This window comes from Pelodiscus sinensis, chromosome 4 (genome assembly GCF_049634645.1).
Source record: "Pelodiscus sinensis isolate JC-2024 chromosome 4, ASM4963464v1, whole genome shotgun sequence".
NCBI classification, from domain to species: domain Eukaryota; kingdom Metazoa; phylum Chordata; order Testudines; family Trionychidae; genus Pelodiscus; species Pelodiscus sinensis.
The window spans coordinates 134,617,436-134,633,414 of NC_134714.1; the positions used below are offsets into that span (position 1 = coordinate 134,617,436).

General features: G+C 67.9%; 1 protein-coding gene across 1 annotated transcript in view; it reads left to right on the plus strand.

The window, feature by feature from the left end:
- TBC1D10B (TBC1 domain family member 10B) overlaps positions 1 to 15,422 on the plus strand; it is a 28,894-nt gene extending 13,472 nt beyond the window's left edge. Inside the window, 4 exon segments of the mRNA XM_075928770.1 lie at positions 349 to 414; positions 637 to 826; positions 10,093 to 10,247; positions 12,836 to 15,422. Of these exon segments, the coding sequence (XP_075784885.1) occupies positions 349 to 414; positions 637 to 826; positions 10,093 to 10,247; positions 12,836 to 13,525 (1,101 nt within the window). The 3' untranslated portion in view covers positions 13,526 to 15,422.
- The last annotated feature ends 557 nt before the right edge of the window (positions 15,423 to 15,979 follow it).

A 15,979-nucleotide genomic window follows, 5' to 3' on the forward strand; every position in this document is an offset into this window, starting at 1 on the left:
CAGAGCGCCCTGGGCCTGGCTCTCCTGTCGGCTTGGACGCCTGGCCGGGCCCCAGAGCGCACTGGGCCTGGCCGTATCGCTCCGGGCCGGGAGCCGTGTCACTGAGCCCGGAGCGAGGCGGCCTGCACCCTGGGGTGGGGGCAGCCAGGTCGGCGGCAGGAGCCGGGGTAACTGCATGGAGAGGAGAAACCCCTCTCTCCGGTGTCTGCTCCTGGCCACGGCGGCACGGCACCCCTGGTCTCCACTCTCTGCCCTCCACTGGCTCTCCCCGGTGTCGGGGTGTGTCCGTGTGTCTTCTGCTGTGGCCGTCTGTCTGCCTGACGCCTTTCCCTCTCCCTGGCCCCGCAGCAAGCCTTCTGGTGCCTGGTGCAGATCTGTGAGAAGTACCTGCCGGGCTACTACAGCGCGGGACTGGTGAGTAGCCACCCCGGCGAGAGCAGGGTGGTCCCATGGGGGTTCTGCTGAGTGACCCTTGGTGGGAGGAGGAGGGGCAGTGAGGTGGAGCTGAGAGAAGGGGCGGGATGGGGACGGAGAAGCCTGGGGGGAAGCAGGGGGAGGATTGGGAGCTGGGAGGGGTGCAGAGTAGGGGGCGGGCGGAGGATGGCCGGGCCTGATGTGTTCCCCTCCTCCCGGCAGGAAGCCATCCAGCTGGACGGGGAGATCTTCTTTGCCCTGCTGCGCCGGGCATCCCCCATCGCCTATCGGCACCTGAAGAAGTACAAGATCGACCCCATCCTCTACATGACCGAGTGGTTCATGTGCATCTTCTCCCGCACCCTGCCCTGGGGCTCCGTGCTGCGCATCTGGGACATGTTCTTCTGCGAGGGTGAGGGGCCAGGTGAGGGGCCAGGCCCGGCCGGCCGCCCGCGCGGCTGTAAGCGCCGCTGTGCCGCAAAACACCGGCCCAACCGCATCCGGCCGCCCCAGACCGACCTTCCCTGTCCCGGCCCTCCAGCTCCATCGTTATCCCGCCCCGCCCTCCGACCACCCCAGCCTTCCAGCTCCATCGTTATCCCGCCCCGCCCCGCCCTCCGACCACCCCAGCCTTCCAGCTCCATCGTTATCCCGCCCCGACCCGCCCTCCGACCACCCCAGCGTGTTCTCCTTCCGTTATCCCGCCCCGCCCTCCGACCACCCCAGCGTATTCTCCTTCCGTTATCCCGTCCTGACCCGCCCTCCGACCACCCCAGCGTATTCTCCTTCCGTTATCCTGTCCCGACCTGCCCTCCGACCACCCCAGCGTATTCTCCTTCCGTTATCCCGTCCCGCCCCGCCCTCCGACCACTCCAGCCTTCCAGCTCCATCGTTATCCCGCCCCGCCCTCCGACCACTCCAGCCTTCCAGCTCCATCGTTATCCCGCCCCGTCCTCCGACCACCCCAGCCTTCCAGCTCCATCGTTATCCCGCCCCGCCCTCCCGACCACTCCAGCCTTCCAGCTCCATCGTTATCCCGCCCCGCCCTCCGACCACCCCAGCCTTCCAGCTCCATCGTTATCCCGCCCCGCCCTCCAACCACCCCAGCGTGTTCTCCTTCCGTTATCCCGTCCTGACCCGCCCTCTGACCACCCCAGCGTGTTCTCCATCCGTTATCCCGTCCTGACCCGCCCTCCGACCACCCCAGCGTATTCTCCTTCCGTTATCCCGCCCCGCCCTCCGACCACCCCAGCGTGTTCTCCTTCCGTTATCCCACCCCGCCCTCCGACCACCCCAGCGTATTCTCCTTCCGTTATCCTGCCCCGCCCTCCGACCACCCCAGCGTATTCTCCTTCCGTTATCCCGTCCTGACCCGCCCTCCGACCACCCCAGCGTATTCTCCTTCCGTTATCCCGTCCCGACCCGCCCTCCGACCACCCCAGCGTATTCTCCTTCCGTTATCCCGTCCCGACCCGCCCTCCGACCACCCCAGCGTATTCTCCTTCCGTTATCCCGTCCTGACCCGCCCTCCGACCACCCCAGCGTATTCTCCTTCCGTTATCCCGTCCCGACCCGCCCTCCGACCACCCCAGCGTATTCTCCTTCCGTTATCCCGTCCCGTCCTCCGACCACCCCAGCGTATTCTCCTTCCGTTATCCCGTCCCGTCCTCCGACCACCCCAGCGTATTCTCCTTCCGTTATCCCGCCCTCCGACCACCCCAGCGTATTCTCCTTCCGTTATCCCGTCCTGACCCGCCCTCCGACCAACCCAGCGTATTCTCCATCCGTTATCCCGTCCCGACCCGCCCTCCGACCACCCCAGCGTATTCTCCTTCCGTTATCCCGTCCCGCCCTCCGACCACCCCAGCGTATTCTCCTTCTGTTATCCCGTCCTGACCCGCCCTCCGACCAACCCAGCGTATTCTCCTTCCGTTATCCCGTCCCGCCCTCCGACCACCCCAGCGTATTCTCCTTCCGTTATCCCGTCCCGCCCTCCGACCACCCCAGCGTATTCTCCTTCCGTTATCCCGTCCCGCCCTCCGACCACCCCAGCGTATTCTCCTTCCGTTATCCCGTCCCGCCCTCCGACCACCCCAGCGTATTCTCCTTCTGTTATCCCGTCCTGACCCGCCCTCCGACCAACCCAGCGTATTCTCCTTCCGTTATCCCGTCCCGCCCTCCGACCACCCCAGCGTATTCTCCTTCCGTTATCCCGTCCCGCCCTCCGACCACCCCAGCGTATTCTCCTTCCGTTATCCCGACCCGCCCTCTGACCACCCCAGCGTATTCTCCTTCTGTTATCCCGTCCTGACCCGCCCTCCGACCACCCCAGCGTATTCTCCTTCCGTTATCCCAACCCGCCCTCTGACCACCCCAGCGTATTCTCCTTCTGTTATCCCGTCCTGACCCGCCCTCCGACCACCCCAGCGTATTCTCCTTCCGTTATCCCGTCCCGTCCTCCGACCACCCCAGCGTATTCTCCTTCCGTTATCCCGTCCCGTCCCGCCCTCTGACCACCCCAGCGTATTCTCCTTCCGTTATCCCGTCCCGACCCGCCCTCCGACCACCCCAGCGTATTCTCCTTCCGTTATCCCGTCCCGACCCGCCCTCCGACCACCCCAGCGTATTCTCCTTCCGTTATCCCGTCCCGACCCGCCCTCCGACCACCCCAGCGTATTCTCCTTCCGTTATCCCGTCCCGACCCGCCCTCCGACCACCCCAGCGTATTCTCCTTCCGTTATCCCGTCCTGACCCGCCCTCCGACCACCTCAGCGTATTCTCCTTCCGTTATCCCGTCCCGACCCGCCCTCCGACCACCCCAGCGTATTCTCCTTCCGTTATCCCGTCCCGTCCTCCGACCACCCCAGCGTATTCTCCTTCCGTTATCCCGTCCCGACCCGCCCTCCGACCACCCCAGCGTATTCTCCTTCCGTTATCCCGTCCTGACCCGCCCTCCGACCACCCCAGCGTATTCTCCTTCCGTTATCCCGTCCCGTCCTCCGACCACCCCAGCGTATTCTCCTTCCGTTATCCCGTCCCGACCCGCCCTCCGACCACCCCAGCGTATTCTCCTTCCGTTATCCCGTCCCGTCCTCCGACCACCCCAGCGTATTCTCCTTCCGTTATCCCGTCCCGACCCGCCCTCCGACCACCCCAGCGTATTCTCCTTCCGTTATCCCGCCCCGCCCCGCCCTCCGACCACCCCAGCGTATTCTCCTTCCGTTATCCCGTCCCGACCCGCCCTCCGACCACCCCAGCGTATTCTCCTTCCGTTATCCCGTCCCGACCCGCCCTCCGACCACCCCAGCGTATTCTCCTTCCGTTATCCCGTCCCGCCCTCCGACCACCCCAGCGTATTCTCCTTCCGTTATCCCGTCCTGACCCGCCCTCCGACCACCCCAGCGTATTCTCCTTCCGTTATCCCGTCCCGACCCGCCCTCCGACCACCCCAGCGTGTTCTCCTTCCGTTATCCCGTCCCGTCCTCCGACCACCCCAGCGTATTCTCCTTCCGTTATCCCGTCCTGACCCGCCCTCCGACCACCCCAGCGTATTCTCCATCCGTTATCCCGTCCCGACCCGCCCTCCGACCACCCCAGCGTGTTCTCCTTCCGTTATCCCGTCCCGCCCTCCGACCACCCCAGCGTATTCTCCTTCCGTTATCCCGTCCCGACCCGCCCTCCGACCACCCCAGCGTATTCTCCTTCCGTTATCCCGTCCCGTCCCGCCCTCTGACCACCCCAGCGTATTCTCCTTCCGTTATCCCGTCCCGACCCGCCCTCTGACCACCCCAGCGTATTCTCCTTCCGTTATCCCGTCCCGACCCGCCCTCCGACCACCCCAGCGTATTCTCCTTCCGTTATCCCGTCCCGTCCCGCCCTCTGACCACCCCAGCGTATTCTCCATCCGTTATCCCGTCCCGTCCCGCCCTCTGACCACCCCAGCGTATTCTCCATCCGTTATCCCGTCCCGTCCCGCCCTCTGACCACCCCAGCGTATTCTCCTTCCGTTATCCCGTCCCGTCCCGCCCTCTGACCACCCCAGCGTATTCTCCTTCCGTTATCCCGTCCTGACCCGCCCTCCGACCACCCCAGCGTATTCTCCTTCCGTTATCCCGTCCCGACCCGCCCTCCGACCACCCCAGCGTATTCTCCTTCCGTTATCCCGTCCCGTCCTCCGACCACCCCAGTGTATTCTCCGTCCCTCGTCCCGTCCCGACCCGCCCTCCTTCCTTTTGGCTGGGCACTCCCAGCCCGCCCCGCTTGTGTCCGAGTCCCCGCAACCCGATTACCCAGTTCTGCCCCAACCCCTCTCTGCCCATCGCCCTCCCGCCCCACGGCTCACCCCGGTCTCTCTGTCCTTTCCCCTCCCTCTCTACCCATCGCCCTCCCGCCCCACGGCTCACCCCGGTCTCTCTGTCCTTTCCCTTCCCTGTCTGCCCATCGCCCTCCCGCCCCACGGCTCACCCCGGTCTCTCTGTCCTTTCCCTTCCCTGTCTGCCCATCGCCCTCACGCCCCACGGCTCACCCCGGTCTCTCTGTCCTTTCCCCTCCCTGTCTGCCCATCGCCCTCCCGCCCCACGGCTCACCCCGGTCTCTCTGTCCTTTCCCCTCCCTGTCTGCCCATCGCCCTCATGCCCCACGGCTCACCCCGGTCTCTGTGTCCTTTCCCCTCCCTCTCTACCCATCGCCCTCACGCTCCACGGCTCACCCCGGTCTCTCTGTCCTTTCCCCTCCCTGTCTGCCCATCGCCCTCACGCCCCACGGCTCACCCCGGTCTCTGTGTCCTTTCCCCTCCCTCTCTGCCCATCGCCCTCACGCCCCACGGCTCACCCCGGTCTCTCTGTCCTTTCCCCTCCCTGTCTGCCCATCGCCCTCACGCCCCACGGCTCACCCCGGTCTCTCTGTCCTTTCCCCTCCCTGTCTGCCCATCGCCCTCACGCCCCACGGCTCACCCCGGTCTCTCTGTCCTTTCCCCTCCCTGTCTGCCCATCGCCCTCACGCCCCACGGCTCACCCCGGTCTCTCTGTCCTTTCCCCTCCCTCTCTGCCCATCGCCCTCACGCCCCACGGCTCACCCCGGTCTCTGTGTCCTTTCCCCTCCCTGTCTGCCCATCGCCCTCACGCCCCACGGCTCACCCCGGTCTCTGTGTCCTTTCCCCTCCCTGTCTGCCCATCGCCCTCACGCCCCACGGCTCACCCCGGTCTCTCTGTCCTTTCCCCTCCCTCTCTGCCCATCGCCCTCACGCCCCACGGCTCACCCCGGTCTCTCTGTCCTTTCCCCTCCCTCTCTGCCCATCGCCCTCACGCCCCACGGCTCACCCCGGTCTCTGTGTCCTTTCCCCTCCCTGTCTGCCCATCGCCCTCACGCCCCACGGCTCACCCCGGTCTCTCTGTCCTTTCCCCTCCCTCTCTGCCCATCGCCCTCCCGCCCCACGGCTCACCCCGGTCTCTCTGTCCTTTCCCCTCCCTGTCTGCCCATCGCCCTCCCGCCCCACGGCTCACCCCGGTCTCTGTGTCCTTTCCCTTCCCTGTCTGCCCATCGCCCTCACGCCCCACGGCTCACCCCGGTCTCTCTGTCCTTTCCCTTCCCTGTCTGCCCATCGCCCTCACGCCCCACGGCTCACCCCGGTCTCTGTGTCCTTTCCCTTCCCTGTCTGCCCATCGCCCTCACGCCCCACGGCTCACCCCGGTCTCTGTGTCCTTTCCCCTCCCTGTCTGCCCATCGCCCTCCCGCCCCACGGCTCACCCCGGTCTCTGTGTCCTTTCCCTTCCCTGTCTGCCCATCGCCCTCACGCCCCACGGCTCACCCCGGTCTCTGTGTCCTTTCCCCTCCCTCTCTGCCCATCGCCCTCCCGCCCCACGGCTCACCCCGGTCTCTGTGTCCTTTCCCTTCCCTGTCTGCCCATCGCCCTCCCGCCCCACGGCTCACCCCGGTCTCTCTGTCCTTTCCCCTCCCTGTCTGCCCATCGCCCTCACGCCCCACGGCTCACCCCGGTCTCTCTGTCCTTTCCCCTCCCTGTCTGCCCATCGCCCTCCTGCCCCACGGCTCACCCCGGTCTCTCTGTCCTTTCCCTTCCCTGTCTGCTCATCGCCCTCACGCCCCACGGCTCACCCCGGTCTCTCTGTCCTTTCCCCTCCCTGTCTGCCCATCGCCCTCCCGCCCCACGGCTCACCCCGGTCTCTCTGTCCTTTCCCTTCCCTGTCTGCTCATCGCCCTCACGCCCCACGGCTCACCCCGGTCTCTCTGTCCTTTCCCTTCCCTGTCTGCCCATCGCCCTCCCGCCCCACGGCTCACCCCGGTCTCTCTGTCCTTTCCCCTCCCTGTCTGCCCATCGCCCTCCCGCCCCACGGCTCACCCCGGTCTCTCTGTCCTTTCCCCTCCCTGTCTGCCCATCGCCCTCACGCCCCACGGCTCACCCCGGTCTCTCTGTCCTTTCCCCTCCCTGTCTGCCCATCGCCCTCCCGCCCCACGGCTCACCCCGGTCTCTGTGTCCTTTCCCCTCCCTGTCTGCCCATCGCCCTCACGCCCCACGGCTCACCCCGGTCTCTCTGTCCTTTCCCCTCCCTCTCTGCCCATCGCCCACACGCCCCATGGCTCACCCCGGTCTCTGTGTCCTTTCCCCTCCCTGTCTGCCCATCGCCCTCCCGCCCCACGGCTCACCCCGGTCTCTCTGTCCTTTCCCTTCCCTGTCTGCCCATCACCCTCACGCCCCACGGCTCACCCCGGTCTCTCTGTCCTTTCCCCTCCCTGTCTGCCCATCGCCCCCACGCCCCACGGCTCACCCCGGTCTCTCTGTCCTTTCCCCTCCCTGTCTGCCCATCGCCCTCACGCCCCACGGCTCACCCCGGTCTCTCTGTCCTTTCCCCTCCCTGTCTGCCCATCGCCCTCCCGCCCCACGGCTCACCCCGGTCTCTCTGTCCTTTCCCTTCCCTGTCTGCCCATCACCCTCACGCCCCACGGCTCACCCCGGTCTCTCTGTCCTTTCCCCTCCCTCTCTGCCCATCGCCCTCCCGCCCCACGGCTCACCCCGGTCTCTCTGTCCTTTCCCCTCCCTGTCTGCCCATCGCCCTCCCGCCCCACGGCTCACCCCGGTCTCTGTGTCCTTTCCCCTCCCTCTCTGCCCATCGCCCTCCCGCCCCACGGCTCACCCCGGTCTCTCTGTCCTTTCCCCTCCCTGTCTGCCCATCGCCCTCCCGCCCCACGGCTCACCCCGGTCTCTGTGTCCTTTCCCCTCCCTCTCTGCCCATCGCCCTCACGCCCCACGGCTCACCCCGGTCTCTGTGTCCTTTCCCCTCCCTGTCTGCCCATCGCCCCCACGCCCCACGGCTCACCCCGGTCTCTCTGTCCTTTCCCCTCCCTGTCTGCCCATCGCCCCCACGCCCCACGGCTCACCCCGGTCTCTGTGTCCTTTCCCCTCCCTCTCTGCCCATCGCCCTCCCGCCCCACGGCTCACCCCGGTCTCTCTGTCCTTTCCCCTCCCTGTCTGCCCATCGCCCTCCCGCCCCACGGCTCACCCCGGTCTCTCTGTCCTTTCCCCTCCCTCTCTGCCCATCGCCCTCCCGCCCCACGGCTCACCCCGGTCTCTGTGTCCTTTCCCTTCCCTCTCTGCCCATCGCCCTCCCGCCCCACGGCTCACCCCGGTCTCTCTGTCCTTTCCCCTCCCTGTCTGCCCATCGCCCTCACGCCCCACGGCTCACCCCGGTCTCTCTGTCCTTTCCCCTCCCTCTCTGCCCATCGCCCTCCCGCCCCACGGCTCACCCCGGTCTCTGTGTCCTTTCCCCTCCCTGTCTGCCCATCGCCCTCACGCCCCACGGCTCACCCCGGTCTCTCTGTCCTTTCCCCTCCCTGTCTGCCCATCGCCCTCCCGCCCCACGGCTCACCCCGGTCTCTCTGTCCTTTCCCCTCCCTCTCTGCCCATCGCCCTCCCGCCCCACGGCTCACCCCGGTCTCTGTGTCCTTTCCCTTCCCTGTCTGCCCATCGCCCTCCCGCCCCACGGCTCACCCCGGTCTCTCTGTCCTTTCCCCTCCCTGTCTGCCCATCGCCCTCCCGCCCCACGGCTCACCCCGGTCTCTCTGTCCTTTCCCCTCCCTGTCTGCCCATCGCCCTCACGCCCCACGGCTCACCCCGGTCTCTGTGTCCTTTCCCTTCCCTGTCTGCCCATCGCCCTCACGCCCCACGGCTCACCCCGGTCTCTCTGTCCTTTCCCCTCCCTGTCTGCCCATCGCCCTCACGCCCCACGGCTCACCCCGGTCTCTCTGTCCTTTCCCCTCCCTGTCTGCCCATCGCCCTCACGCCCCACGGCTCACCCCGGTCTCTCTGTCCTTTCCCCTCCCTCTCTGCCCATCGCCCTCACGCCCCACGGCTCACCCCGGTCTCTGTGTCCTTTCCCCTCCCTGTCTGCCCATCGCCCGCACGCCCCACGGCTCACCCCGGTCTCTCTGTCCTTTCCCCTCCCTGTCTGCCCATCGCCCTCACGCCCCACGGCTCACCCCGGTCTCTCTGTCCTTTCCCCTCCTTGTCTGCCCATCGCCCTCACGCCCCACGGCTCACCCCGGTCTCTCTGTCCTTTCCCCTCCCTCTCTGCCCATCGCCCTCCCGCCCCACGGCTCACCCCGGTCTCTCTGTCCTTTCCCCTCCCTCTCTGCCCATCGCCCTCCCGCCCCACGGCTCACCCCGGTCTCTCTGTCCTTTCCCCTCCCTCTCTGCCCATCGCCCTCCCGCCCCACGGCTCACCCCGGTCTCTCTGTCCTTTCCCTTCCCTGTCTGCCCATCGCCCTCACGCCCCACGGCTCACCCCGGTCTCTCTGTCCTTTCCCCTCCCTGTCTGCCCATCGCCCTCACGCCCCACGGCTCACCCCGGTCTCTCTGTCCTTTCCCCTCCCTGTCTGCCCATCGCCCTCACGCCCCACGGCTCACCCCGGTCTCTGTGTCCTTTCCCTTCCCTGTCTGCCCATCGCCCTCACGCCCCACGGCTCACCCCGGTCTCTCTGTCCTTTCCCCTCCCTGTCTGCCCATCGCCCTCCCGCCCCACGGCTCACCCCGGTCTCTGTGTCCTTTCCCCTCCCTGTCTGCCCATCGCCCTCACGCCCCACGGCTCACCCCGGTCTCTGTGTCCTTTCCCTTCCCTGTCTGCCCATCGCCCTCACGCCCCACGGCTCACCCCGGTCTCTGTGTCCTTTCCCTTCCCTGTCTGCCCATCGCCCTCACGCCCCACGGCTCACCCCGGTCTCTGTGTCCTTTCCCCTCCCTGTCTGCCCATCGCCCTCACGCCCCACGGCTCACCCCGGTCTCTCTGTCCTTTCCCCTCCCTGTCTGCCCATCGCCCTCACGCCCCACGGCTCACCCCGGTCTCTCTGTCCTTTCCCTTCCCTGTCTGCCCATCGCCCTCCCGCCCCACGGCTCACCCCGGTCTCTCTGTCCTTTCCCCTCCCTGTCTGCCCATCGCCCTCACGCCCCACGGCTCACCCCGGTCTCTCTGTCCTTTCCCCTCCCTGTCTGCCCATCGCCCTCGAGCCCCACGGCTCACCCCGGTCTCTCTGTCCTTTCCCTTCCCTGTCTGCCCATCGCCCTCACGCCCCACGGCTCACCCCGGTCTCTCTGTCCTTTCCCTTCCCTGTCTGCCCATCGCCCTCCCGCCCCACGGCTCACCCCGGTCTCTCTCCCTTTTCCCAACGCAGGAGTGAAGATCATCTTCCGGGTGGGCCTGGTCCTTCTCCAGAACACCCTGGGCTCCGTGGACAAGCTCCGCAGCTGCCAGGGGATGTACGAGACTATGGAGAAGCTGCGCAACCTGCCAGCGCAGAGCATGCAAGAGGAGTTCCTTGTGTCCGAGGTGAGCCCCGCCCACACGGCCTGCGCGAGGGGGGGCTGGCTCCGGGAGTGCAAGGGAGACCCCCGGGCATCAGCAGGGCCCTGCCCCCTACAATCAATCCTGGCCCTAGTGCTCCAGGGTGTTGCTAGGGGGCGCTGCGGGGCAGGGCCCAGCAGGGGGCGCTTTCCCCAGGGTGTGCACTAGGGGGCGCTGCAGGGCAGGGAGTGGGGCAGGGCCCAGCAGGGGGGTGCTCTCCCCAGGGTGTGCACTAGGGGGCACTGCAGGGCAGGGAGCGGGGCAGGGCCCACTCTCCCCAGGGTGTGCACTAGGGGGCGCTGCAGGGCAGGGAACGGGGCAGGGCCCAGCAGGGGTCACTCTCCCCAGGGTGTGCACTAGGGGGCGCTGCAGGGCAGGGAACGGGGCAGGGCCCACTCTCCCCAGGGTGTGCACTAGGGGGCGCTGCAGGGCAGGGAACGGGGCAGGGCCCACTCTCCCCAGGGTGTGCACTAGGGGGCGCTGCAGGGCAGGGAGTGGGGCAGGGCCCAGCAGGGGGGTGCTCTCCCCAGGGTGTGCACTAGGGGGCACTGCAGGGCAGGGAGCGGGGCAGGGCCCACTCTCCCCAGGGTGTGCACTAGGGGGTGCTGCAGGGCAGGGAACTGGGCAGGGCCCAGCAGGGGTCACTCTCCCCAGGGTGTGCACTAGGGGGCGCTGCAGGGCAGGGAACGGGGCAGGGCCCAGCAGGGGTCACTCTCCCCAGGGTGTGCACTAGGGGGCGCTGCAGGGCAGGGAGCGGGGCAGGGCCCACTCTCCCCAGGGTGTGCACTAGGGGGCGCTGCAGGGCAGGGAGCGGGGCAGGGCCCACTCTCCCCAGGGTGTGCACTAGGGGGCGCTGCAGGGCAGGGAACGGGGCAGGGCCCAGCAGGGGTCACTCTCCCCAGGGTGTGCACTAGGGGGCGCTGCAGGGCAGGGAGCGGGGCAGGGCCCACTCTCCCCAGGGTGTGCACTAGGGGGCGCTGCAGGGCAGGGAACGGGGCAGGGCCCAGCAGGGGGGCACTCTCCCCAGGGTGGCACTAGGGGGCGCTGCAGGGCAGGAATCGGGGCAGGGCCCAGCAGGGGTCACTCTCCCCAGGGTGGCACTAGGGGGCGCTGCAAGGCAGGGAGCGGGGCAGGGCCCAGCAGGGGGGCGCTCTCCCCAGGGTGGCACTAGGGGGCGCTGCAGGGCAGGGAGTGGGGCGGGGCTCACAGGCACTGCTGTGCCTGGCTGTAGTGCCCCAGTGCGGCGCTAGGGGGCGCCGCAGGGCAGGGAGCAGGGCAGGGCCCAGCAGGGGGGCGCTCTCCCCAGTGTGGCGCTAGGGGGCACCGCAGGGCAGGGAGCGGGGCGGGGCTCACAGGCACTGCTGTGCCTGGCTGTAGTGCCCCAGTGTGGCGCTAGGGGGCGCTGCAGGGCAGGGAGCAGGGCAGGGCTGGCCCCAGCGTGGCAGTAGGGCGCTGTGCTGCAGGGGACGGGGTTGGCCAGCGGGAGGCGCTCTCCCCAGGGTGTCGCTAGGGGGCGCCGCAGGGCAGGGAGCGGGGCAGGGCTGGCCCCAGCGTGGCCGTAGGGCGCTGTGCTGCAGGGGGGGTTGGCCAGCGGGAGGCGCTCTCCCCAGGGTGGCACTAGGGGGCGCCGCAGGGCAGGGAGCGGGGCAGGGCTGGCCCCAGCGTGGCCGTAGGGCGCTGTGCTGCAGGGGACGGGGTTGGCCAGCGGGAGGCGCTCTCCCCAGGGTGGCGCTAGGGGGCGCCGCAGGGCAGGGAGCGGGGCAGGGCCCAGCAGGGAGGCGCTCTCCACAGGGTGGCGCTAGGGGGCGCTGCAGGGCAGGGAGCGGGGCAGGGCTGGCCCCAGCGTGGCCGTAGGGCGCTGTGCTGCAGGGGACGGGGTTGGCCAGTGGGAGGCGCTCTCCCCAGGGTGGCACTAGGGGGCGCCGCAGGGCAGGGAGCGGGGCAGGGCCCAGCAGGGAGGCGCTCTCCCCAGGGTGGCGCTAGGGGGCGCTGCAGGGCAGGGAGCGGGGCAGGGCTGGCCCCAGCGTGGCCGTAGGGCGCTGTGCTGCAGGGGACGGGGTTGGCCAGTGGGAGGCGCTCTCCCCAGTGTGGCGCTAGGGGGCGCCGCAGGGCAGGGAGCGGGGCAGGGCTGGCCCCAGCGTGGCCGTAGGGCGCTGTGCTGCAGGGGGGGTTGGCCAGCGGGAGGCGCTCTCCCCAGGGAGTCGCTAGGGGGCGCCGCAGGGCAGGGAGCGGGGCAGGGCTGGCCCCAGCGTGGCCGTAGGGCGCTGTGCTGCAGGGGGGGTTGGCCAGCGGGAGGCGCTCTCCCCAGGGAGTCGCTAGGGGGCGCCGCAGGGCAGGGAGCGGGGCAGGGCTGGCCCCAGCGTGGCCCTAGGGCGCTGTGCTGCAGGGGACGGGGTTGGCCAGCGGGAGGCGCTCTCCCCAGGGTGGCGCTAGGGGGCGCCGCAGGGCAGGGAGCGGGGCGGGGCTGGCCCCAGCGTGGCCCTAGGGCGCTGTGCTGCAGGGGACGGGGTTGGCCAGCGGGAGGCGCTCAGGGCCGGTCTCCCGGGGGTCTCACCAGCGCCTCCCGGCCCCAGGTGGTGAACCTGCCGGTGACGGAGGCGCTGATCGAGCGGGAGAACGCCGCGCAGCTCAAGAAGTGGCGGGAGAACCGCGGGGAGCTGCAGTACAAACCCTCGCGCCGGCTCCACGGCTCCCGCGCCATCCACGAGGAGCGGCACCGCATGAACCCCCCGCTGAGCGCCAGCGCCAGCCTGCTGAGCCTCACTGGCATCAAGCAGCGGGTGGCCCGCGGCAGCAGCAGCAGCAGCGCCACGGGGGGCAGCCCCTCCCCTGCCCACCCCGTGAGCAGCCTGGCCGTCTCCGCCGCGCCCCCCCCAGCCGCCACCCCAGGCCCGGTGGTGTCGGAAGGGCTGCACCCCGCCCTGCCCTCCCCCACGGGGAGCAGCACGCCGCTGGGGGCGCCCAGGAAGGGGGCGAAGGAGAAGAAGAGGGAGCGGGAGCGGGAGCGGCTGGAGAAGGAGCGGGAGCGGCAGGAGCGGGAGCGGGAGCGGCAGGAGCGGGAGCGGGAGAAGAAGCTGCAGAAGGAGCGGGAGAAGCAGGAGCGGAAGCAGCAGAAGGAGCGGGCCAAGGAGGAGGCCAAGCAGAAGAAGGAGAGGAAGGTCTCCATGCGCCGGAAGGAGTCCAAAGCCCCACCCCCCACGGAGGACGGGGGGCAAGAGGGGGATCCCCCGGCGGGCTCTGTGCTGCAGGACACGTATTTCTGAGCTGGGGGGGCTGGGGAAGCAGGGGGGCCCTGCTGCCTCCTGCCCTCCCCGGATCTAGCCAAGGACCAAGGAAGGGGGCTCGGATGGGGTGGAGGGAGCTGGGAGGAAGCTGGGATCTGCAGGGCGTCGGGAGGGGGGGAGAGTGGTGAGCCCCCGTCGCCCGACCTTCCTCCTGCCGGGAGGGGACCCGCTCGACGACTTGGACAGCCCACGACTGCTCTCCGAGTCCGACCCCCCCGCCAGGGGACCAGACAGGTACGCCCCCCGCCGTGCGCTTTCCGGGGCCGTGGGGCGTGCCCCGAGTCTTAACCAGAGTGTGATGTATTCAGAAGAGCCCCGCCTGCCCCCGGATAGGAGAATCCCCTTTAAACTACCTGGCCGCCCAGCCCTGAGCTCCCTCTCTGCAGAGCTTGGTTTGAAGAGCCACACTCCCCCTCGGCCCTGCGCCCCCAAGGCCGCTCTTGTGGGTGGGCACCGGCACCCCGACTGTTCCACTGGGGCAAGGCCGATGCGCTTGGTAGAGGGCCTGGTGCGTGGGCCGGGTCCCAGCACCCCCGTTCGCTATTTGTCAGTACCCCAATGGTCTCCCCCCCCGGAGGAGGCTGTGTGCGCCAGGCCGGGGGCCGGATCCGCAGCCCCGTGCGCTCAGCGAGCTGGCCAGCCAGCCCGGGACTGTTGTGGCAAGGAGAGAACGTTGCCAGCCCTCGGCTGGATGCACCGGCCACCCCGGGGCTGCTCGTCCCCAGCGAGGGCTCTGTTCCGTGGCCGGGCCGGTGGTAGGACTGTCTGGGCCTTCGGGGAAAGATGGGGGACTCCGTTGGCAGCCCCTTTGCTGGCCAGGCGGCAGTAAGGTCGCTTCCCTGTGCAAACGTTCCCGACGCCCCGTGTGCGCAGGCGGAGCATCGCAGGCCGCGCAGGGGCAGGGCGCGCACAGACCGTCCCTGGGTGAGCGTCCAGCCCCCGTCGCCAGTTCTTTCATGCAGGGGCCGTGACCACTAGGCCCAGCCTGGGTGGGGGCCCGAGGAAGCCCTGCGCCCCCTGGCTTCTCACAGGCAACTGTACCCTCCAGGACACGCCCTTGTATGTCGGTTCCCTGCCTGCCTTCCCCTTGTGACACTTCCCCCACCCCCTGAAAAGCAAGGTCCCCCCTCCAGTAACAGGCCTGTCTCTGAAGGCGGTACGCTGTGCACCCAGCAGAGGGCCCCCCCCTCCCGGTGGCTCTCTGGCTGGGCGATAGGCACCAGGACTCTGGGGTCCTCTCCCTGGCTCTAGGAGGGCAGTGGGGTCTAGTAGTTAGAGCAAGGGAGGCTGGGAGCCAGCACTCCCCGGCTCTCTCCAGCTTTGCTACTCCCTGCCCACATACTTGAACAAAGTCACTCCTTCCCCCCTCTGTGCCTCAGTTTCCCTTCGTTGGAGACACGGCTTTAACTTAACTTGGTAGGGTAGCGCCTTGGAGCAAGAGACGCTGTTACTGCTGGTGGCCTCTCGCCAAACCTCATTCCCACCGTGCACCTCCCCCACAAACCATGGCGCTCGCTGCCCCCGTTGTACAGCCGTGTCTCTTGATAACACATATATTATATATATGTCTCAGTATTGTAAGTATGTATACAGACGTTTGGGTTTGGCCACGAGGTCTTATTTAATGGGACAGACACTGGAATCCAGAGATCCAGCCCCCTTTTCCGATCCCTCGCCTCTCTTGGGAGCTCCCCCCTTTTCATGCCACCCCCTACCCCGGGCAGGAAGAGCAGAATCCGGATGTTTACATTTCACACCTTGTCTCTTAACCCTTCCTTCTCCGGCCCTCTCCCCTTCTGTTATTTGTGCCTCATTCTTGGAGATTTTATGTTGTCGCTTTGTTTAAAAAGGTTAACAAAGAAAGGATTGCAAACTGGGGAGGAGCCGGCGCTGTTCTTGGGGCCGCGGTTGGGTTGGGGGCCGTGGCTCGCCGAGGGTCCAGTGCTCAGGGCTTGTGGGTTCATGGCTCGGTGAGGACCATTGTTGGGTTGGGGGTCACGATGGCTCTGGTGGGGGTCACGATGGCTCTCCTTGGGCTCTAGGGCTTGGAGGGACGTTGGTTCTGAGTGCCATTTGAACGCCTTTGGCTAGTCTCAAAAAACAGGACTGTGGAGCACTGTAAAGACTAACAAGATGGTTTATTAGGTGATGAGCTTTCGTGGGCCAGACCCACTTCCTCAGATCAAATTGTGGAAGAAAATAAGCACGACCACATATCCCAAAGGGATACAACCAAAACAAAGTGAACACGCATAAAAAGGACAAATCGAATTTCAGAGGGGGGGGGAGAGGGGTAAATGTCTGTGAGCTAATGCTATTGGAGGTGATAATTGGGGAAGCTCTTTGGAATGGGTAAGATAATTAATGTCTTTGTTAAGACCCCAGCGTAAAGTGTCGAATTGAAGCATGAATGACAGTTCCGAGGTTTCTCTT